Genomic DNA, 19,686 nt, shown 5'->3' with positions numbered 1-19,686 from the left:
CTGGGGAGTGAGATAAGTAGTTAGGGGAAGTTTTTCTTTCACTTTATACTCTTCTGTATAAAAACTTTAAGAACTATAAATAAGCATTATTTTTCTACACAGGAATTTTTACACATTTTGTAGGTTGTTGAATTATTGAGGTTTGACAGAATAAGGGCTCCAGGCTTTGGAGGCCAGAGCTTAGTGAGAAGAAACTGAGAAAACAGGGAATCTAAGGCCAGTGTGTGGACTCAGGAGGGCATAGAAAGAATGAAGGGGAGCAGGAAAGCATGGGTTTGAATTCTGAGTAAAGAAAGATTTGCCTCCATGATGGTGAACTCATCATTTTGTCTTTAAAGGCTGCCTGGGTGGAAGGCTTGTGCATGTGTTTGGAGCAGGATTTTCTCCCGAGAACATCTCAGCTGCCGTGTGTGGTGCTCCCTGCCAAGTCTTGGCTAACGCGACAGTGTCTGCCTTCAGCTGCCTGGTTCTGCCCCTGGATGGTCAGGAAAAATGCCATATTCGTTTTTTAAAGAGTGTATATGAAAATGACATACTTTGGTTAACTCCATTTTTTTGATAATTAATGCTGTAATTGACTTTAAATTTTTCTATGTGTTCCTGGGGAAAAAAAATTCATTGATCCCCATCTAAAATGGTAGTTAGAATGGGGGACCACCTGTTAAGATGAGTCATAATAGCTTTTGTCATATTAATGACAACAAAACATTTATCACCTATGTTCTTTTTTTTTAAACATCTTTATTGGAGTATAATTGCTTTACAGTGGTGTGTTAGTTTCTGCTTTATAACAAAGTGAATCAGTTATACATATACATATGTTCCATATCTCTTCCCTCTTGCGTCTCCCTCCCTCCCACCCTCCCTATCCCACCCCTCTAGGTGTTCACAAAGCACCGAGCTGATCTCCCTGTGCGATGCAGCTGCTTCCCACTAGTTATCTATTTTACGTTTGGTAGTGTATATATGTCCATGTCACTCTCTCACTTTGTCCCAGCTTACCCTTCCCCCTCCCCATATCCTCAAGTCCATTCTCTAGTAGGTCTGTGTCCTTGACGGCAGTCATATGAAGATGGAGAAAGTAGCTCTGAGTGGTGAGTACTAGTTTCAGTGAAAGCCTAGGCATCGTGGAGAAAACAATCATGTCTTGCTCTGAGGTGGGGCTGCTGAAAATGTCTGCCTTCTGGAGGTGTAGTGAAGGGATTAGATCATTCTGCTGCAGAGCTCTTGCATATTAGTGTGCTCAGGTCTTGAATCTTATTATAGGAAAAAAAGGCCAACATTAACATCCTTTTATTCTGTAAAGTCCAGATAATTACCTGAGCCCTTACTCAGTAAAGCACCACGATCTCTCACTGCTTTAAGCTTTGTAGCCATCACGTAAATTGTGGCACGGGAAGCCATGTCTTTGTGGGGTGGAGGGTTTAGAATGGAAGGTGCAAAGCTTTGATATTTCTATGATGGGGCTCACAACACGTGCTTATTACCCACTGAGCTTCAGAAAAAAAAGTCTCAGGGATGAAATTACTATTATCACTACAGGGTCAGCTAAGCCAGGTGGTTATTTGGTTTACATAATGATAAATCTTATACCCGTGCATTTAAAAATCATTTGTACTCATGTTTTCTGTAAAATGCTTTAAGTTATATTCCTAATTTCTGTGTCTGCAACTTTAATGTTGGTGAAAGATTTACAGTGATAAAATCATCACTTCTGAGCTTGGACAAAAATTCCATGATGGATAATACTGTTGTGATGGCAGTTTACATTGGATTGTCTTAGACCAGAAGGAGGAGGAGTGGTGGTGGTGGTGGGGATTGGGAGGAAGGAGAGGAGGAGGAAAGGAGGGGAGAGGAGAAAGAATCCTTGCTTACAATACAAGAAATCGAGTGTCCTATTACCATCATGTATATGAGCAGAACATCACAGACGAGAGATCTATTCTACTTAAGATTCCACAATAGGAAATTTAGGATATGGTACAAAATTGAAGTTAATATGTCTGTTTCTTTGTCTGTTCTAACTCCTGTGCCTAGAACTGTCCTGGCTTAGGGGACGTGAAAAATTAATGTTTGATGAAAGAATAAATACGGGAATTGGGAAATGGTGGAAACATAAAACCGACTCCCCATTTCTAGGTCCTAATATTTAACAAATACTGCTACAGTTTTTTTGGAGGGGGCAGGGGGCTTTCACATATACACTATTTAAATTAATCAACTCTTTGCTATTATTTCAAGACATCTAGTTTCAACCAGAAGTACAAACTAAAAACCAGTGAAGTTTCAGGGTCAGGTAAATTGTGTTATTGGGAGTTTTATAACTCATAGGAGAGGAATAAAATAAATTATTATATTTTAAAAGATTTGATTAAATTTAGAAAAAATTCTCAAAATTCCTTGATTTTTAGAAGAGGAAAACGTGAGTGAGGCGCTGTAACTTTTACCATTGTCACTAGGTGTCAGCAAACACTCATTGATTGTACAAGGGCCGCTCATTTACTCTGGGGAAATGGATAATTTATTTTCCTCTTTCATTAAAAAAGAATTGGGAGATTGGGATTGACATAAATATACTAATATGTATAAAATAGTTAACTAATAAGAACCTGCTGTATAAAAAAATAAATGAAATAAAATTAAAATTAAAAAAAGTCTTTTAAAAGACTTTTAAGTACAGTGTCTATAAAGATGGAGAGGAACTGGTGGAATCCAACTCCACTGATTTTTTTTTTTTTTAACATCTTTATTGGAGTATAATTGCTCTAAAACGTTGTGTTAGCTTCCGCTGCACAACAAAGTGAATCAGCCATTTGTATACACATACCCTATATCCCCTCCCTCTTGCGTCTCCCTCCCACCCTCCCTATCCTACCCCTCTAGGTGGTCACAAAGCACGGAGCTGATCTCCCTGTGCTATGGGGCTGCTTCCCACTAGCTACCTGTTTTACATTTGGTAGTGTATATATGTCCATGTCACTCTCTCACTTTGTCCCAGCTTATACTTCCCCCTCCCCGTGTCCGCAAGTCCATTCTCTATGTCTGTGTCTTTATTCCTGTCCTGCCTCTAGGTTTGTCAGAACCGTTTTTTTTTTAGATTCCATATATATGTGTTAGCATATGGTATTTGTTTTTCTCTTTCTGACTTATTTCACTCTGTATGACAGACTCTAGGTCCATCCACCTCGCTACAAATAACTCAATTTTGTTTCTTTTTATGGCTGAGTAATATTCCATTGTATACACGTGCCACACCTTCTTTATCCATTCATCTATCAGTGGGCATTTAGGTTGATTCCATGTCCTAGCTATTGTAAATAGTGCTGCAATGAACATTGTGGTACATGACTCTTTTTGAATTATGGTTTTCTCAGGGTATATGCCCAGTAGTGGGATTGCTGGGTCGTATGGTAGTTCTATTTTTAATTTTTTAAGGAACCTCCATACTGTTCTCCATAGTGGCTGTATCAATTTACATTCCCACCAACAGTGCAAAAGGGTTCCCTTTTCTCCGTACCCTCTCCAGCATTTATTGTTTGTAGATTTTTTGATGATGGCCATTCTGACTGGTGTGAGGTGATAACTCATTGTAGTTTTGATTTGCATTTCTCTAATGATTAGTGATGTTGAGCATCCTTTCATGTGTTTGTTGGCAATCTGTATATCTTCTTTGGAGAAATGTCTATTTAGGTCTCCTGCCCATTTTTTGATTGGGTTGTTTGTTTTTTTGATATTGAGCTGTATGAGCTGCTTGTGTATTTTGGTGATTAATCCTTTGTCACTCCACTGGTTTCTTACTTAAGATCCAGGATGGGAGTTGGGGATTCTATGTATCCCTGAAATTGGATAAGACATTTTGAGAATATGACTGTGTATTTTTTTTTGTAGGAAGTAGGTCTACAGTGTACATCAAATTGTCAAAGGAGCGTGTCTCATAAATTATTAAAAGCTACTAAATAATTCCCCTACTTTCAGATAGGATTGCACAGAACCAATTTAGTTAAGAATCTGTTATATTTAAAAAAATTTTTTAGTGGGCACTTTCACAGCAGTGACCCATACAAGTGTTTCACAGTTGCCTTTCTCAGGGAAATTAACTAATCTAACTAATGCTCCCCAGTCTACTTTTTTCAACCTTAATCAACTGGCAGCCCTTGGGAAAGCTGAATAATTTCAGTCCTTCTAACACAGTGTTTCTCAATGATATTATTATTGAGAATTACTAAAAAAAATATTATTACTGGAGCAGCAACAGTAGCAGCACCTGGGAGTTTGTTAACAGTACGAATCCTTGGGACCTACTGTATCAGAAACTTTACAGCAAGTAAACATTTTGGTATTTCTCTTCTGAGCTTCTTGGGTATAATCTGTAAAAATATGCAATCACTATGTTATACACCTGAAACTAACATAATATTGTAAATCAACTATACTTCAATAAAAGTTAAGAAATGTAGAGCTCTAAAAAAGCCCTGTTGCTGCTTTTGGGGTCATCATCTTTACTTTTCCCCCAAATTGTACTTCTAACAAAAGAAGAATTTTCTTTTTTCATATGATAGGTTGCTAAAGCATCTTGTCAGTCTAATACTCTGTATTTGTTTAAAATCAGCAAGATCTTTGTCTTTTGGTTTCCTGCATTTATATCTTGAGTTATACCACATGACTTCTTCATGGAAACTTTGACTTTTCCATGAGGCATGAAAAGCTAAAGTGATTAAGGTTGCACAGCTGTCTTGTGGCAGAACCTTGAGTAAAATCCATGGATTCTGACCCCCAACGCTGGGCACTTTTCATAATCCACCTTGTCAATTTGCATCCACCTAATCACTCATAATGAGTTCATTATTTTATAGGTGTTAAGCCTGTTTTTATTTGCCCCAGGGCTTACTAACTGGAAAGTTCTCATGTTTCCTCTATCCATACAAGACTCTTACTTTCCAGACATTTTAATTGCAGTAATTCTTTGGGAACACAGTCATAGAACCTACTATGTGTTAGGTGCTTTGGAATATACCAGCAATAATAATACTATTTGTGTGTGATTGAATAACGGCAAACCCTCTCATGTACTTGTCTTATCCCTTGCTGCATGCAGCCCTGTGATGTAGGCAGGCCTCTTAGCTTCCAGCTCATAGCCCTTGATAACGTGTTACGTACCTGCATGAACAAGCTAGCTGTAGAGGTAAAAGGCTAGAGAAAATTTTTCTTTTCTATTTTATTAAGGTTTTCAGGCAGAGATGCTCCCAAACCATCTCATGTAGAGATTTGTTCATCCTCCTGTTAAAGGTTATTGCCAGTCTGGCTTGGTGATGCTTTTTACATCGTGTCTCATGACCTGGAAAGAAATGGTTTCAGGGTCAGAGGGCTTCAAATCATTGCTATTCTTCTTTATGAAATGTTAATAGTCATAACTCTATGAGAATCAAGAACTTCTGTTAATCAAGAGATCCCATAAAGAGAATGAAAAGTCTAGCCACAAATCTGGAGATGGTATTAATAAGCATATAACCTCTGTAGGATTAGTACCCAGAATATAAAACTCACAAATCAATAAGGAAAAGACAAGCATTCCAATAGAAAAAAAGGCAAATGACAGAAATGGGAATTTCATAGAAGGGAAAATATGTTATTACTAAACATATAAAAACTTGCTCAACCTAAAAAGTAATGATGAAAATTCAGATTAAGGCCATAATGAGATGCTCTTGTATACTCACTGGACTGGCCAAAATTAAGACTCTGATAATCCCAAGCGCTGACAATTATGTGGGTTACTGGGAAGTCATAAATATAGGTGGTAGGAATGTGAAATGACACAACCACTTTGGAAACAACATGGCACTGTCTTGTAAGGTTGAACTTGCACCTACCCTATGAGTAGACAATTTTCTTAGAGGCATATACCCTAGAGAAAATTCCATACATGTTTGTAGTAGCAAAACCTGGGAATTACCCAAAAGTCTATTGGTGACAGAATAGGTAAATATATTGTAGTACTTTCACAGAATGCAGTGTTGAACAGCAGTGAAAATGTTTGAACAACAGTTACATGCAATAATAGGGCTAAATCTTGGAAACATAATATCGAGTGAAGAAAGCAGGTCTAAGGATATTATGCCATGTAGTCTATTTTCTAAAGTTCAAAAAGAAGTAAAATTCAGCAATCTCCTGTTTAGGATACAAACCCATGTGAGAAAACTATTTAAAAAATGCAAGCGTTTGTTTCTGAGAATGAGGAGGAAGTGGGTAGACTTGGCCAGGAGCACATAGACTGGAGAGCATCTTGACGGTATTGGCTTATGTTGGCTGGATTTATGGTACATTCACATGAGTTTTCTGACTAGAGGATTCATATTTTACAAAAACATGATTTGTATCTTCTGTATGAATTATGTATACATAATACACTTTTTTTTTTTTTTGGCGGTATGCGGGCCTCTCACTGTTGTGGCCTCTCCCGTTGCGGAGCACAGGCTCCGGATGCGCAGGCTCAGCAGCCATGGCTCACGGGCCCAGCCGCTCTGTGGCATGCGGGATCTTCCCAGACCGGGGCACGAACCCGTGCTCCCTGCCATCGGCAGGCGGACTCTCAACCACTGCGCCACCAGGGAAGCCCCATAATACACTTTTAAGAAGAGTAAATGAATAAGTTTATTTTCCTATTGGTCAAGGAAAAACACATGGGCTTGGTTGATGTAACAAAGTAAGGCCTTTAGTTCTTTCTGTGGTTGTTACCTAACCGAACGTTGACGGTTTCATGCAGTGTCCTTGGCTTTCCTGTGTGACCTGAGGCCTGAGGAGGAGAACTGTGAGACCTCTGGCTGCAGCTACGTGCAGTGTGATTTGACTGTCGCTGTGGGGACAGAGAGCCTGCCCGAATCATGGCCTTATTTCTACACCTGTGAAGAGAGTTCCCGATGCATCTGTGCACAAGATCGTTGGACGGAGTCCGTCTTTCCATCTTTCTCAGGCCTCTTCATCAGGTAACCCAGTCCTCTCCCTCCCTGACCTTCCCCACGAATGCACAGCCAGTGGATTAATGGAATTCTCAGGAACTGCAGGCTGTGTGGACACAGCCCTAGGGCCAACCCTCTTGTTGGAGGGACTGTTCCATTGTGGATTCCAGCCAGTCTGCATATCAAAGAGTCTCCTGTCTTTTCAAGTGTTCAAGAGAACATCTGAAAAATCTGCCCAGTAAACAGCCTGCTTTGTTCTTGCTTAGATTTTAATATTTATCTTCCGATCCAGAGCAACATCTGGTGAATGCCAATGGGGGAAAAAGATTAGACATTATGAAAAACAGAAGGCCCTTTTCCCGTTTCCTTTTTCTTTTCTTTCCAAACAGATTCACAAGTATGAGAAAAAGTCATAGAGAAATCCAGCAGATTGTGCAATGTTTATTCAGAAGAAAGGGGGATGCATGGGCCAAAGGACTGTAGATCTAGGATTTAGAAGCCATACGCTTATAAGTTTTTGAACTTAAAAAGCAAACAAATAAATACCACAACTTTCCAGGTAAAAATCCCCTTTTCTAAACACATTTTAAAAAAAAGTGTGGCCCTGTCGGTTGCTCTAGATGACCTTCATTTCTGCAAGCAGCTCCCTTTCTGTGAAGTGTGATATTTCAGTGCTGAATGTGGCCCTGCGTCCTTCTTTATTTCTTATCTAGATAGAGTGGTTACATCCGATTATTTAATGAAGGCCTTTTTCCCCATTAAAAGATAAAACTAAACAAGACCAACTACCAAGAGGAAAAGCGAGAACCAGCCCTTTCCATGGCAGTCGGAATTTCTGATGTCCTAAGACAGCCCGTGTTTGTTTGTTTATTTATTTATTTACTTTTTAACATCTTTATTGGAGCATAATTGCTTTACAGTGGTGTGTTTCTGCTTTATAACAAAGTGAATCAGCTATACATATACATATATCCCCATATCTCCTCCCTCTTGCATCTCCTCCCACCCTCCCTATCCCACCCCTCTAGGTGGTCACAAAGCACTGAGCTGATCTCCATGTGCTATGTGGCTGCTTCCCACTAGCTAGCTATTTTACATTTGGTAGTATATATAAGTCCATGCCACTCTCTCACTTCATCCCAGCTTACCCTTCCCCCTCCCTGTGTCCTCAAGTCCATTCTCCACATCTGCATCTTTATTCCTGTCCTGCCACTAGATTCTTCAGAACATTTTTTTTTAGATTCCATATATATGTGTAAGCATACGGTATTTGGTTTCTCTTTCTGACTTACTTTGCTCTGTATGACAGACTCTAGGTCCATCCACCTCACTACAAATAACTCAATTTTGTTTCTTTTTATGGCTGAGTAATATTCCATTGTATATATATATGTGCCATATCTTCTTTATCCATTCATCTGTCAGTGGACACTTAGGTTGCGTGCATGTCCTAGCTATTGTAAATAGTGCTGCAATGAACATTGTGGTACATGACTCTTTTTGAATTATGGTTTTCTCAGGGTGTGTGCCCAGTATTGGGATTGCTGGGTCATTTGGTAGTTCTATTTGTAGTTTTTTAAGGAACCTCCATACTGTTCTCCATAGTGGCTGTATCAATTTACATTCCCACCGACAGTGCAAGAGGATTCTCTTTTCTCCACACCCTCTCCAGCATTTCTTGTTTGTGGATTTCTTGATGATGGCCATTCTGACTGGTGTGAGATGATATCTCATTGTAGTTTTGATTTGCATTTCTCTAATGATTAGTTATGTTGAGCATCCTTTCATGTGTTTGTGGGCAATCTGTATATCTTCTTTGGAGAATGTCTATTTAGGTCTCCTGCCCATTTTTTGTTTGGGTTGTGTGTTTTTTTGGTATTGAGCTGCATGAGCTGCTTGTATATTTTGGAGATTAATCCTTTGTCAGTTGCTTCATTTGCAAATATTTTCTCCCATTCTGAGGGTTGTCTTTTCATCTTGTTTATGGTTTCCTTTGCTGTGCAAAAGCTTTTAAGTTTCATTAGGTCCTATTCGTTTATTTTTGTTTTTACTTCCATTTCTCTAGGAGGTGGTCGAAAAGGATCTTGCTGTGATTTATGTCATAGAGTGTTCTGCCTATGTTTTCCTCTCAGAGTTTGATAGTGTCTGGCCTTACATTTAGGTCTTTTATCCATTTTGAGTTTATTTTTGTGTAGGGTGTTAGGGAATGTTCTAATTTCATTCTTTTACATGTAGCTGTCCAGTTTTCCCAGCACCACTTGCTGAAGGGGCTGTCTTTTCTGCATTGTATATTCTTGCCTCCTTTATCAAAGATAAGATGACCATAGGTGCATGGGTTTATCTCTGGGCTTTCTATCCTGTTCCATTGATCTATATTTCTGTTTTTGTGCCAGTACCATACTGTCTTGATTACTGTAGGTTTGTAGTATGGTCTGAAGTCAGGGATCCTGATTCCTCCAGCTCTGTTTTTATTTCTCAAGATTGCTTTGGCTATTCCATACAAATTGTGAAATTTTTTGTTCTAGTTCTGTGAAAAATGCCATTGGTAGTTTGATAGGGATTACATTGAATCTCTAGATTGCTTTGCGAAGTATTGTCATTTTCACAATGTTGATTATTCCAATCCAAGAACATGGTATCTCTCTCCATCTGTTTGTATCATCTTTAATTTCTTTCATCAGTGTCTTATAGTTTTCTGCATACAGGTCTTTTGTCTCCTTAAGTAGGTTTATTCCTAGGTATTTTATTCTTTTTGTTGCAATGGTAAATGGGAGTGTTTCCTTAATTTCTCTTTCAGATTTTTCATCATTAGTGTATAGGAATGCAAGAGATTTCTGTGCATTAGTTTTGTATCCTTCTACTTTACCAAATTCATTGATTAGCTCCAGTAGTTTTCTGGTAGCATCTTTAGGATTCTCTATGTGTAGTATCATGTCATCTGCAAACAGTGACCGTTTTACTTCTTTTTTTCTGATTGGATTCCTTCTATTTCTTTTTCGTCTCTGATTGCTGTGGCTAAAACTTCCAAAACTATGTTGAATAATAGTGGTAAGAGTGGACAACCTTGTCTTGTTCCTGATCTTAGTGGAAATGGTTTCAGTTTTTCACCATTGAGATTGATGTTGGCTGTGTGTTTGTCATATATGGTCTTTATTATGTTGAGGTAAGTTCCCTCTATGCCTACTTTCTAGAGGGTTTTTTTCATAAATGGGTGTTGAATTTTGTCAAAAGCTTTTTCTGCATCTATTGAGATGATCATGTGGTTTTTATTCTTCAGTTTGTTAATATGGTTTATCACATTGATTGATTTGTGTATATTGAAGAATCCTTGCATCCCTGGGATAAATCCCACTTGATCATGGTGTATGATCCTTTTAATGTGCTGTGGGATTCTGTTTGCTAGTATTTTGTTGAGGATTTTTGCATCTATGTTCATCAGTGATATTGGCCTGTAGTTTTCTTTCTTTGTGACATCTTTGTCTGGTTTTGGTATCAGGGTGATGGTGGCCTCATAGAATGAGTTTGGGGGTGTTCCTCCCTCTGCTACATTTTGGAAGATTTTGAGAAGGATTGGTGTTAGCTCTTCTCTAAATGTTTGATAGAATTCACCTGTGAAGCCATCTGGTCCTGGGCTTTTGTTTGTTGGAAGATTTTTAATCACAGTTTCAATTTCAGTGCTTGTGATTGGTCTGTTTTTATTTTCTATTTCTTCCTGGTTCAATCTCAGAAGGTCGTGCCTTTCTAAGAATTTATCCATTTCTTCCAGGTTGTCCATTTTATTTGCATATAATCGCTTGTAGTAATCTCTCATGATCCTTTGTATTTCTGCAGTGTTAGTTGTTACTTCTCCTTTTTCATTTCTAATTCTATTGATTTGAGTCTTCTCCCTTTTTTTCTTGATGAGTCTAGCTAATGGTTTATCAATTTTGTTTATCTTCTCAAAGAACCAGCTTTTAGTTTTATTGATCTTTGCTATTGTTTTCTTCATTTCTGTTTCATTTATTAATTCTTCATACTTTGATCCAGCAATTTTACTTCCAGGATTTTAAGAAAGCAGTTGGAAATATGTAACATTTATGAAGAACTATAGTCTTCAAAGCTTTAGGTATATTAACAAAAACAGTTGAAATGAAGTAAGTGTTTAGTAATAAAGAATGAATCCAAGTGACAATATACTAAGAACCTTGAAAAACCATGGTGTAGAATATTTAACCAAAGAAGGAAATGCTTACAATATACTGAGGAGTGAAAGGTACAGGTCACAAAATAGTGCCTCAATGAAATCCTGATGGTGTTTATAGTACATGTACACGTGTCACACAACAGGTGATTGGGAAAAAGACCGGAAGGATGTATTCTAAAATGCTGATAGTGCCTATCCCTAGGGGGCTGGAGGACTGATCATATTTGTTTTCTTCATTGAGTTTTTATGTAATTTTTTCAGTGAACATGTACTAATTTAATAACCAGAAAACACAATATAAATTTTACATGGGGTGCTAGGACTATCATGTGCTAAATAGCTTACCTTGGTTCCTGTTAAGATTGTGCTTGTGAACCCAGAGAACTACTTTCCAGGATCTTTGCAAAGAACCCATTGCCATTAAATGGTTTAACCCCTTGCCAGCCACTACCACTATGGATTTGATGTCATTTGGCAAAGACAGACATTTCTATCTGTGGCAGATATATGCCCAGTTTGTCCATCCATCCATCCATCCATCCATCCAGTAGTTATCAAGTGTTTATTATGTTCCAGGTACTGTGCCAGGAGCTGGTGACTCAATGGTGAATGAGATGCAAAGTCCCTGTCCTTAAGAGTAGAGGAGGAGGCCAGACAATAAACAAGATGATCACATGTTCTGATAAGGGGTATAAAGTGATAGAAAACAATGGAGGCTGCTTTTTAAAATTTTTTTTATTTCATTTTTTGTTATTATTATTTTTTCAATTGCAGTATAGTTGATTTACAATGTTGTATTAGTTTCAGGTGTACAGCAAAGTGATTCAGTTATACAAATATTATATATATATATATATATATATATATATATATATGTTGTTTTTCAGATTCTTTTCCCTTTTAGATTATTACAAGATACTGAGTATAGTTCCCTGCGCCACGCAGTAGGTAGTGATATCAAATGATATTTGTCTTTCTCTGTCGGGCTTACTTTACTTAGTATGATAATCTCTAGGTCCATCTATGTTGCTACAAATGGCATTATTTCATTCTTTTTTATGGCTGAGTAATATTCCACTGTGTGTGTGTGTGTGTGTGTGTGTGTGTGTGTGTGTGTGTGTGTATGTGTATATATCTCACATCTTTATCCATTCATCTGTCAATGGACATTTAGGTTGCTTCCATATCTTGGCTATTGTAAATAGTGCTGCAATGAACATTGGAGTGCATGTATCTTTTTTTTTTCCCCCAAGAGAAAGATACTCATTTATTTATTTTTATATTTTTTTACATTTTTTTTGAATTTTATTTAATTTATTTTTTTATACAGCAGGTTCTTATTAGTTATCCATTTTATACATATTAGTGTATATATGTCAATCCCAATCTCCCAATTCTTCCCACCACCCCCACCCCCCCTGGAGTGCATGTATCTTTTTGAATTATAGTTTTATCTAGATATATGCCCAGGTGTGGGATCACTGGATCGGCTCAGAGGAGGTTTCTCTGAAGAAGTGCCTTTTAAGCTGAGCTAAGGACAAGTGTCATTATGGAGAGTCAGGCAGTGGGGGCAGCAAGTGCAGAGGACCCATCAAGTTTCATGAACTGTCAGAGGTCAGAAGGGCAGGAGTAGGGTAAGAAGGAGGGAAAGTGGCTCGAGAAGAGCTCGGGGAGGTATTAAGGCCTCAAAGGCCATAGTTAGGAGTTTGGATTCTTTTCTAAGAACAGACTAAGTATCTTTCTAAAGTCACACAGTCAAGCCCCGGCAGTATCAGGACTGGAACCCAAGGCTTCTGACTCACAGTGTACTCAGCATGATGCTGTATTGTCGGCATCAGTAACAGAGCCTTGGCCGGGCTGTGCGGGTCCAGGAGATTTGAGACATAGGAAGCAATTTCAGGCTAAGTGAGGGAGACAGAATGACGGCATGTGTTTTTACTGCCTGCCATAGAGAGTGCCTCCAAGGAGAATATCTGCTTACTTTTGGATCTGATTGGACCGACTGAAAGAGCAATAGATTGGGACTCAGGAAACTTAGGTTCTAGAGCTCTCTCTGCCACCATTTGGACCAAATATTCTTACCACATTCCCTCAAAATAAATATTTGTGTGCATGCGCGTGTGCATGCACATCCATGTCATCTATATCTGTGTATTTCTCTATGTACATATATGTCTATAGTTAAATCTGGCCAACTGTGCTCCTTAATTTGTAGGACGGTTGTGGAAGAAAACATGACATAGTAATATTAAGAAACTTTGAAATTTTGCAAATGTTAGTCCAGTTTTGACATCCTGGTGTCTCTGCTCATCTTGATGATGGCTTTTTTTTTTTTTTTTTTTGCAGTACACGGGCCTCTCACTGTTGTGGCCTCTCCCACTGCGGAGCACAGGCTCCGGATGCGCAGGCTCAGCAGCCATGGCTCACGGGCCCAGCCGCTCCGCAGCATGTGGGATCTTCCCGGACCGGGGCATGAACCCGTGTCCCCTGCATCGGCAGGCGGACTCTCAACCCCTGTGCCACCAGGGAAGCCCGATGATGGCTTTTTAATGAAAAAATTTCTAGTCATATAATCAGGGTCAAAAAAGAAAAGAAATATGAGCTAAAGGTTGTGAAAAAGTCTAAGCCAGCAGAAAAGAGTTTTAACTCTTTCAGAGCAAAAAGAACATGATTTGTTTTCACTTTCTTCTTTTATCGGGAAGCAGGGCACACAGGGTGGGAAGCAGCCTGGAAACACAGGACAATGCAAGGCAGAGTCAGGGATGCCATGGTGGCCAGGCCTATGCCTGACATCACAGAGGTGGGAAGGACCTTCTGTACCATGGTCATTAGTCTTTCCTGGGAAGATCAGTGGCCCCACTGTGACATCTGCTTCTTCTGTCGTGTGCCTACGACTGCAGGGAACAGACTGTCTCCTCCGGGAACGGTCTGGAAAGCCACAGTGACCCTTGTTACAGCATCGACAGATATCAGCAGGGTCTTCTACTGGGGCACTAGCTGTTAGAGGACTTGCTGAAGAAACAGGCTTTGTTTAATTTGTTCAGGACTCGGTCAGCTGGAGTGACCTTCCAATGGCAGGTGATATATATTGTGTTGCTTGAGTCACTAGCGAAATGGAACAATCCACTGTGAACTGGCGGGCGTTGCTACAGGCAGATGAAAAGAGGGCAGGGTGACTTACCTCATTTTACTCTAACCTTTGCTGACGAAGAACCTAGAAAGGGCAGAAGTCTTGTTAGGAGGTGGAAGCCCATGATCAAGAAAGGTTGTAAAGGTCACTCCTTCCCTTGAGTTCAAGTCAGTATCCCAGATCATCATATGGTGAGTATAAAAACCTGCTTATATGAGTGAAGATCCACAGTTGGAAATGAACATGAGAGGGGAGCACAGAACAGAGAGAGATGACAGGCAAATATTCTTTCCCTTGCCTAAGAAGCAAAAAAAGGGAATTCTGAAAAGGTAGATAACTAAGTTTACATTATCCCTGACAAAATTCCAGAATGAATTATTAATCAGATGGCTTGTGAGCCTTCAGAAATGGGAGTAGCAATCTGGGAACCAATTCACAAGGAACGAGATGGTGTGGAAAACCAACTTCATTTCCTTTTTGATGGCTTTATAAGAGATTTATGATGACAATGGTGATGGAGAGCTTCTTAAACTATTCTAGCAACCCTCCTACCCCCTGCCCCCCAGTAGCAAAAGAAAGGTTCTAGCTGCAAAGCCCAAGGTACCCTATCACAGAATCAAGTTGCTTTGAAGTCAGGTGTTTTATTTGAAAAGTCCATGTGAATTTTTCATTCTACTTCATCATATTTCCATAGTTATCTAAATATTACATTTAATTTGAAAGTTAAATTACTTTGCTTTGCTTTTCTGAATCTTTGCATGCAACTGTCACTCCAGGAGCAGATGCTTTGTTTATCCTGTGGCTTTGTCTACCCCTGGACGATGGCTCAGCTAAATGGATGTGTAGCTACATTACAGGCTCAGATTCAAAATGTATTTGAGCAATGGGTCCACATCAGTGAGACGACCTGTAACAACAATGAATGTAAATTCCCACATTGACATTTCAACAGTAATACCACCTATGTCACTACCACCTAAAACTATAACAAGAACTGACTTTATTGGACACTTCCTTGCACCAGATTCTGGACAGGTCCTTTTGTAGGCTTCATTTTGTTCCATCCCCCAAACACCTCTTTAAAAGGGGGTCTTTATGATTAGTAACTTCATTTTTATAAACGTGGAAAACAAAGCTTAGAGAGTCATGTCTTCAACAATGTCAGATGGATGGTAAATATCTGCTCGGGGATTCGAATCTAGCTGGTTGGCTTTCAAGCCTCACTTTTGCATTATAATGCTTCTCAGAAAATCGACTGAACAAATGCAGCATGGTGAAATTCTCAGGTAATTGTGGCTCTGAGACTTTGAGTTCACCACCATCTTAATTTAAGCTTAGGGGCTACAAAACGAACACAATATTAGGTGCCATGGTGGGGAGGGCTTCGATAAAGGGAGACCACAGCCTCAATGGTCAGCCAAACTGGGCTGCACAATATTAACATATTGCCAATCTACAGTAGGTCTAGAAGACAGTGAGTATGGAAGTCATGTCTTGGGTGGATATGGAGCTGGGAATGTTTTAGCATGAAGACGAGGAGATGAAGTAGATGTGATAGTTATCCTGCTCATTATTTCTAACAAAGTGTGGGAGAAACCATTTCGACATTGATTTGAAAAAAGATGTTCTAGTTGGACATGAGTTATAGTTTCTCAAGCAGTGACCTTTTGCCCTTTTCATCACCAATCCTGGTCTTCCCGTGGGATATGCCAACTTCGTGGTGATGTCCCATCAGCATCTCAGAACTTGGGAGTACTGCTCTAGGAGATGGGACCCCTTGGATTCTCATCTCGGAGTTGCCTTATTTTTGTGTTTGACTTTCTGCAAATCCCCAATCTCTTTGAGTTACATTTCTTATGCCTCTACCTAATTTACCGGCTGAAATGAGATCATACATATGAAACTGTTAAAAAGTGTAAAACATCATGCTTTTTTTTTTTTTTTTTTTTTTTTGCGGTACACGGGCCTCTCACCGTTGTGACCGTTGTGGCCCCTCCCGCTGCGGAGCACAGGCTCCGGACGCGCAGGCTCAGCTCACGGGCCCAGCCGCTCCGTGGCATGCGGGATCCTCCCGGACCAGGGCACGAACCCGCGTCCCCTGCATCAGCAGGCGGACCCTCAAACACTGCGCCACCAGGGAAGCCTTTTTTTTTTTTTTTTTACATCATGTATTATTATAACTAATAATCTTGGAGCTAGTTGCAACAATGACTAAAGCCAGGATTATTCTTGAGTAAATATCACACCTGTTGGGGGTCATACCCTGCAAACTCTATGCTCTCCTCTCCTCTGGACCACATTTTTTTAGACTTTCTGTAATGCTACACTGCAGTTTTTCATTTTAAATCCAGTCTGGTTTCTCTCCTTAAAGCAAGAGGACTTTTAAAGCAAGCGGCTGGTAGTATAACTGGCACATATATCGAATCTCCTTAGTCTAGGCGGTTAAGTAAGTTTAATTAATTTACTAAGTTAATGTTCCACTGCTAACAGAGCCTCATTGCCATCAGCTGGGGAGAGGGAATTGAAAGCCTAAATGAGCTCATTTTTTCACAGTTGGAATTAGGGACCAGTTAGCCAGTTGTGTGGGTTTTCCAATTTCTCCATCTGCCCTGGGGGGATTCAGGCAATTCACTCCCCCATCACTAAGTGTAAGAACAGGAAGAGGGAAGGGGAAAAGAAAAAAAAAATTTTTTCCCAACATTTGCTTCCATTTTTGGAACTGGAAGTATTATCTGTGCATTGCTTCTTTGGTTGGGTTTGGAGAAGCTTTTGCTAATGTTCCTGATAGAGCTGGAAAAGAGAAAGGCCTCAGTGAAAGATATTTACCATGTGCATTTTCATTGCAGGGTGTGCAGATAAAGGGAAAACAAATAAACAATAAAAGAATGGAAACAAAATTACAGAAATTTGCAAAATTTGACAAATGGTGGCCTGTAGTTGCCACAAGCTAATGGCTTGCAATGATTAATAAGAGTAAAAATAATTGCATTTCATTAAGATTGATGACACCCCATTTAACCTCTCCTCTCGTTTCAGCCCTAAAGTGGAAAGAGATGAAGTTCTCATCTATAATAGCTCCTGTACCATTACCATGGAAACTGAGGCAAAGATGGAGTGTGAGACGCCTAATCAGCCAATTACCGCCAAGATTACTGAGATACAGAAAAGCTGGGGCCAGAACACTCAGGTATAATCAAATCTTTTTTACAGACTGATTCAAACAGCTCAAATTAAATTTGTAATATTGTGTACATTAAAAAAACAATTTAGCCCAAATGGCAGCGATATATAATATTAAATGCTCTCAAACTTTGAGGAGCTGGTCTAATGCACAGCATCTGAATTCATAGTTAACTATGGTTAATCATATATTTTCTCAAAAATAAATGAGTGCTGCCTGGGCTCTTTTAAAGCAAATTCTGAACAGATAATCTCAGCATATTGTCCTGCTTTCCATGAGCATGTTTGAAAGAAGCTCTCAGTGGTTTATTTCTCCATGAAATAAATGGCCTACAGTGTAACCAGGCCCTTCTGGAAGGTTTCCAAATCACTCAGCCATCCTCAGTTGGTGGGATGGCAGTGTCTCCTGGTCCATCCCGTTCATCTCTGTGCCATGTAGAGCAGAGTGGAAACTTCTACTTCTGAGGGGATGCCGTGGAAATTAGGACCGAATAGGGAAAAAGTCTGTGGGGTCATCTGGTCCAGCCTCCCTACCTCACCCATCCATTTTTAGATCATCTTAGCCACCCCTCCAAGTGGGTTTTGTAAGAATGTGTCCTTACAAGTCCCTTGTGGGAGATTCCACAGCCTCCCAGGGAATTTTCGAAAATTGAAATCAGAGGCAAAGGGCTCTTTGGAAACGTATCGGATAATCTTTTACAATTCTCCAGGCTTCTCATGGTACACAGATAAAAAATAATATTTATTGAGCACCTACTCCCTTAGGTGTCTTTCTCTTTATGAAAGCGATCCTCAGATCTCCCCCTTTTGTCTCTTTTATTGGAATAAACGTTTATTGAGTGCCTATTAAGTGCCACACGCGATCGGAGATACTCTCATGAATGCTGCTCCAATGAAACCTTTGCAATCCCAAACTGTACCTCCTGGGTTCGCGAGGGCTGCTTTTCTATAACTTCTGGGCTAGTGCTGAAAAAACATGCGGTTACAAGTAACGTGATTTTTCTGTCCTTTCTAAGCTGTTCCCTGTCTGCCTTTCCACCCCCTCTCCCCCGGGCTCTCCCTGTCCATCCTGCTACCTCCCAGGCTTTTCACACCCCTTTCCCAAACCTTCAGGTTGTTGCACAGGGCTGTTGCTTCTTCCTTCATTGTGTCCCCGCCCTGCCAAATTCACCTCTTCCTTTCAGTGTATTGATAGCTTTAATTCTTTATCTGCAGCACTATGGTCCCCTAGTCACAGCCTCCTCTTCATGCCCGTGCCCCTTCTCAGCAGTTGGCTGGCAGTGATGTCTCAAAGGTTTACTGTAGTGAGCGAGGCTGCTGAATTAGCATCGAACTGTAGAAAGAGAGCTGTGGGCTGAAGGCTAGCTGTGGGACACTGAGCATTCTTTAAGTCTTTCCGGGCTTCAGTCTCCACCTGGGGAATAATAAGCTGGGTTGTTAGGGCGCACCTCTGAGCAAATGCCGGTGACAGGGAGGGAGAGGCAGGTAGCACAGGGGTTAGGGGCTTTGAGATGGACTGCTGGGAATGGAATACATCAGTTGCTCCCTGGGGGACTTCAGGCAACTTAGCCCCTCTGTGCATCAATTTTCTCATCTGTAAAGTGGGGAGAATAATGGTACCCCACCCCCCCAAATAGGATTGGTATGAGGATTCTAGCATGTGAGCCGCTGTGAACTGCACCTCACACACAGTAAATGTCCAATGTTGGTTGTTCTTGTCCATGCTCATTTGCTAGTCTCAGTGCTAGAAAATGATACAGGATCATTTCTCCATAGTGCTTGCTGCTTTGACCAGATCATTTCACTTCTTAGATTTCATTGAATTTCCCATCATCTCAAAGACTAATTTTGAGTTTTTGAGGGGCCTTAAATGTCTGTCATCTTTAAATGTTTATACAGCTTGTATTTATTGAGTTCCAATCACGTTCAAGGTCCTCTACTATGAAAGAGAAAAAAAAATGTGGAAAGAGACCCCTCTTTAGGGGACAGTAGGGAAGACAGGTCATATATGGAGGTAGGTGAGGTTCAAAGAAGGACATGAAGAGTCAGTTCATCACAGTTGGATGTAATGTTGGACACCATCCGACCAGTGACGCAGCAAGGGATGAGTTAACTGAGGTCCATAAAGAGAGGTGACCTGATAAATCACACAGCTGTAATTTGACATCATAACCCATGCAGCCATAAGTCACTGTGGAGGAAATAAGCCAATTAATCTTTAGGAACCAGAGGGGCAT

The 19,686-nt window shown here is 40.0% G+C and overlaps 1 protein-coding gene across 2 annotated transcripts in view; it reads left to right on the top strand.

Moving 5' to 3' along the window:
- PKHD1 (PKHD1 ciliary IPT domain containing fibrocystin/polyductin) overlaps nucleotides 1-19,686 on the top strand; it is a gene marked incomplete at both ends in the record, with an annotated part of 432,913 nt that overhangs the window by 65,543 nt on the left and 347,684 nt on the right. For both annotated transcript variants that reach the window (XM_079712827.1, XM_079712826.1), the window contains 3 exons: nucleotides 339-482; nucleotides 6,764-6,983; nucleotides 17,306-17,456. In XM_079712827.1, coding sequence (XP_079568953.1) covers nucleotides 339-482; nucleotides 6,764-6,983; nucleotides 17,306-17,456 — 515 coding nt within the window. The remainder of the gene's footprint in view (nucleotides 1-338; nucleotides 483-6,763; nucleotides 6,984-17,305; nucleotides 17,457-19,686) is intronic.

The sequence above is a fragment of the Hyperoodon ampullatus genome, assembly GCF_949752795.1.
Source record: "Hyperoodon ampullatus genome assembly, chromosome: 10".
Lineage (NCBI taxonomy): Eukaryota > Metazoa > Chordata > Mammalia > Artiodactyla > Ziphiidae > Hyperoodon > Hyperoodon ampullatus.
This window is presented reverse-complemented; position numbering and strand designations above follow the sequence as displayed.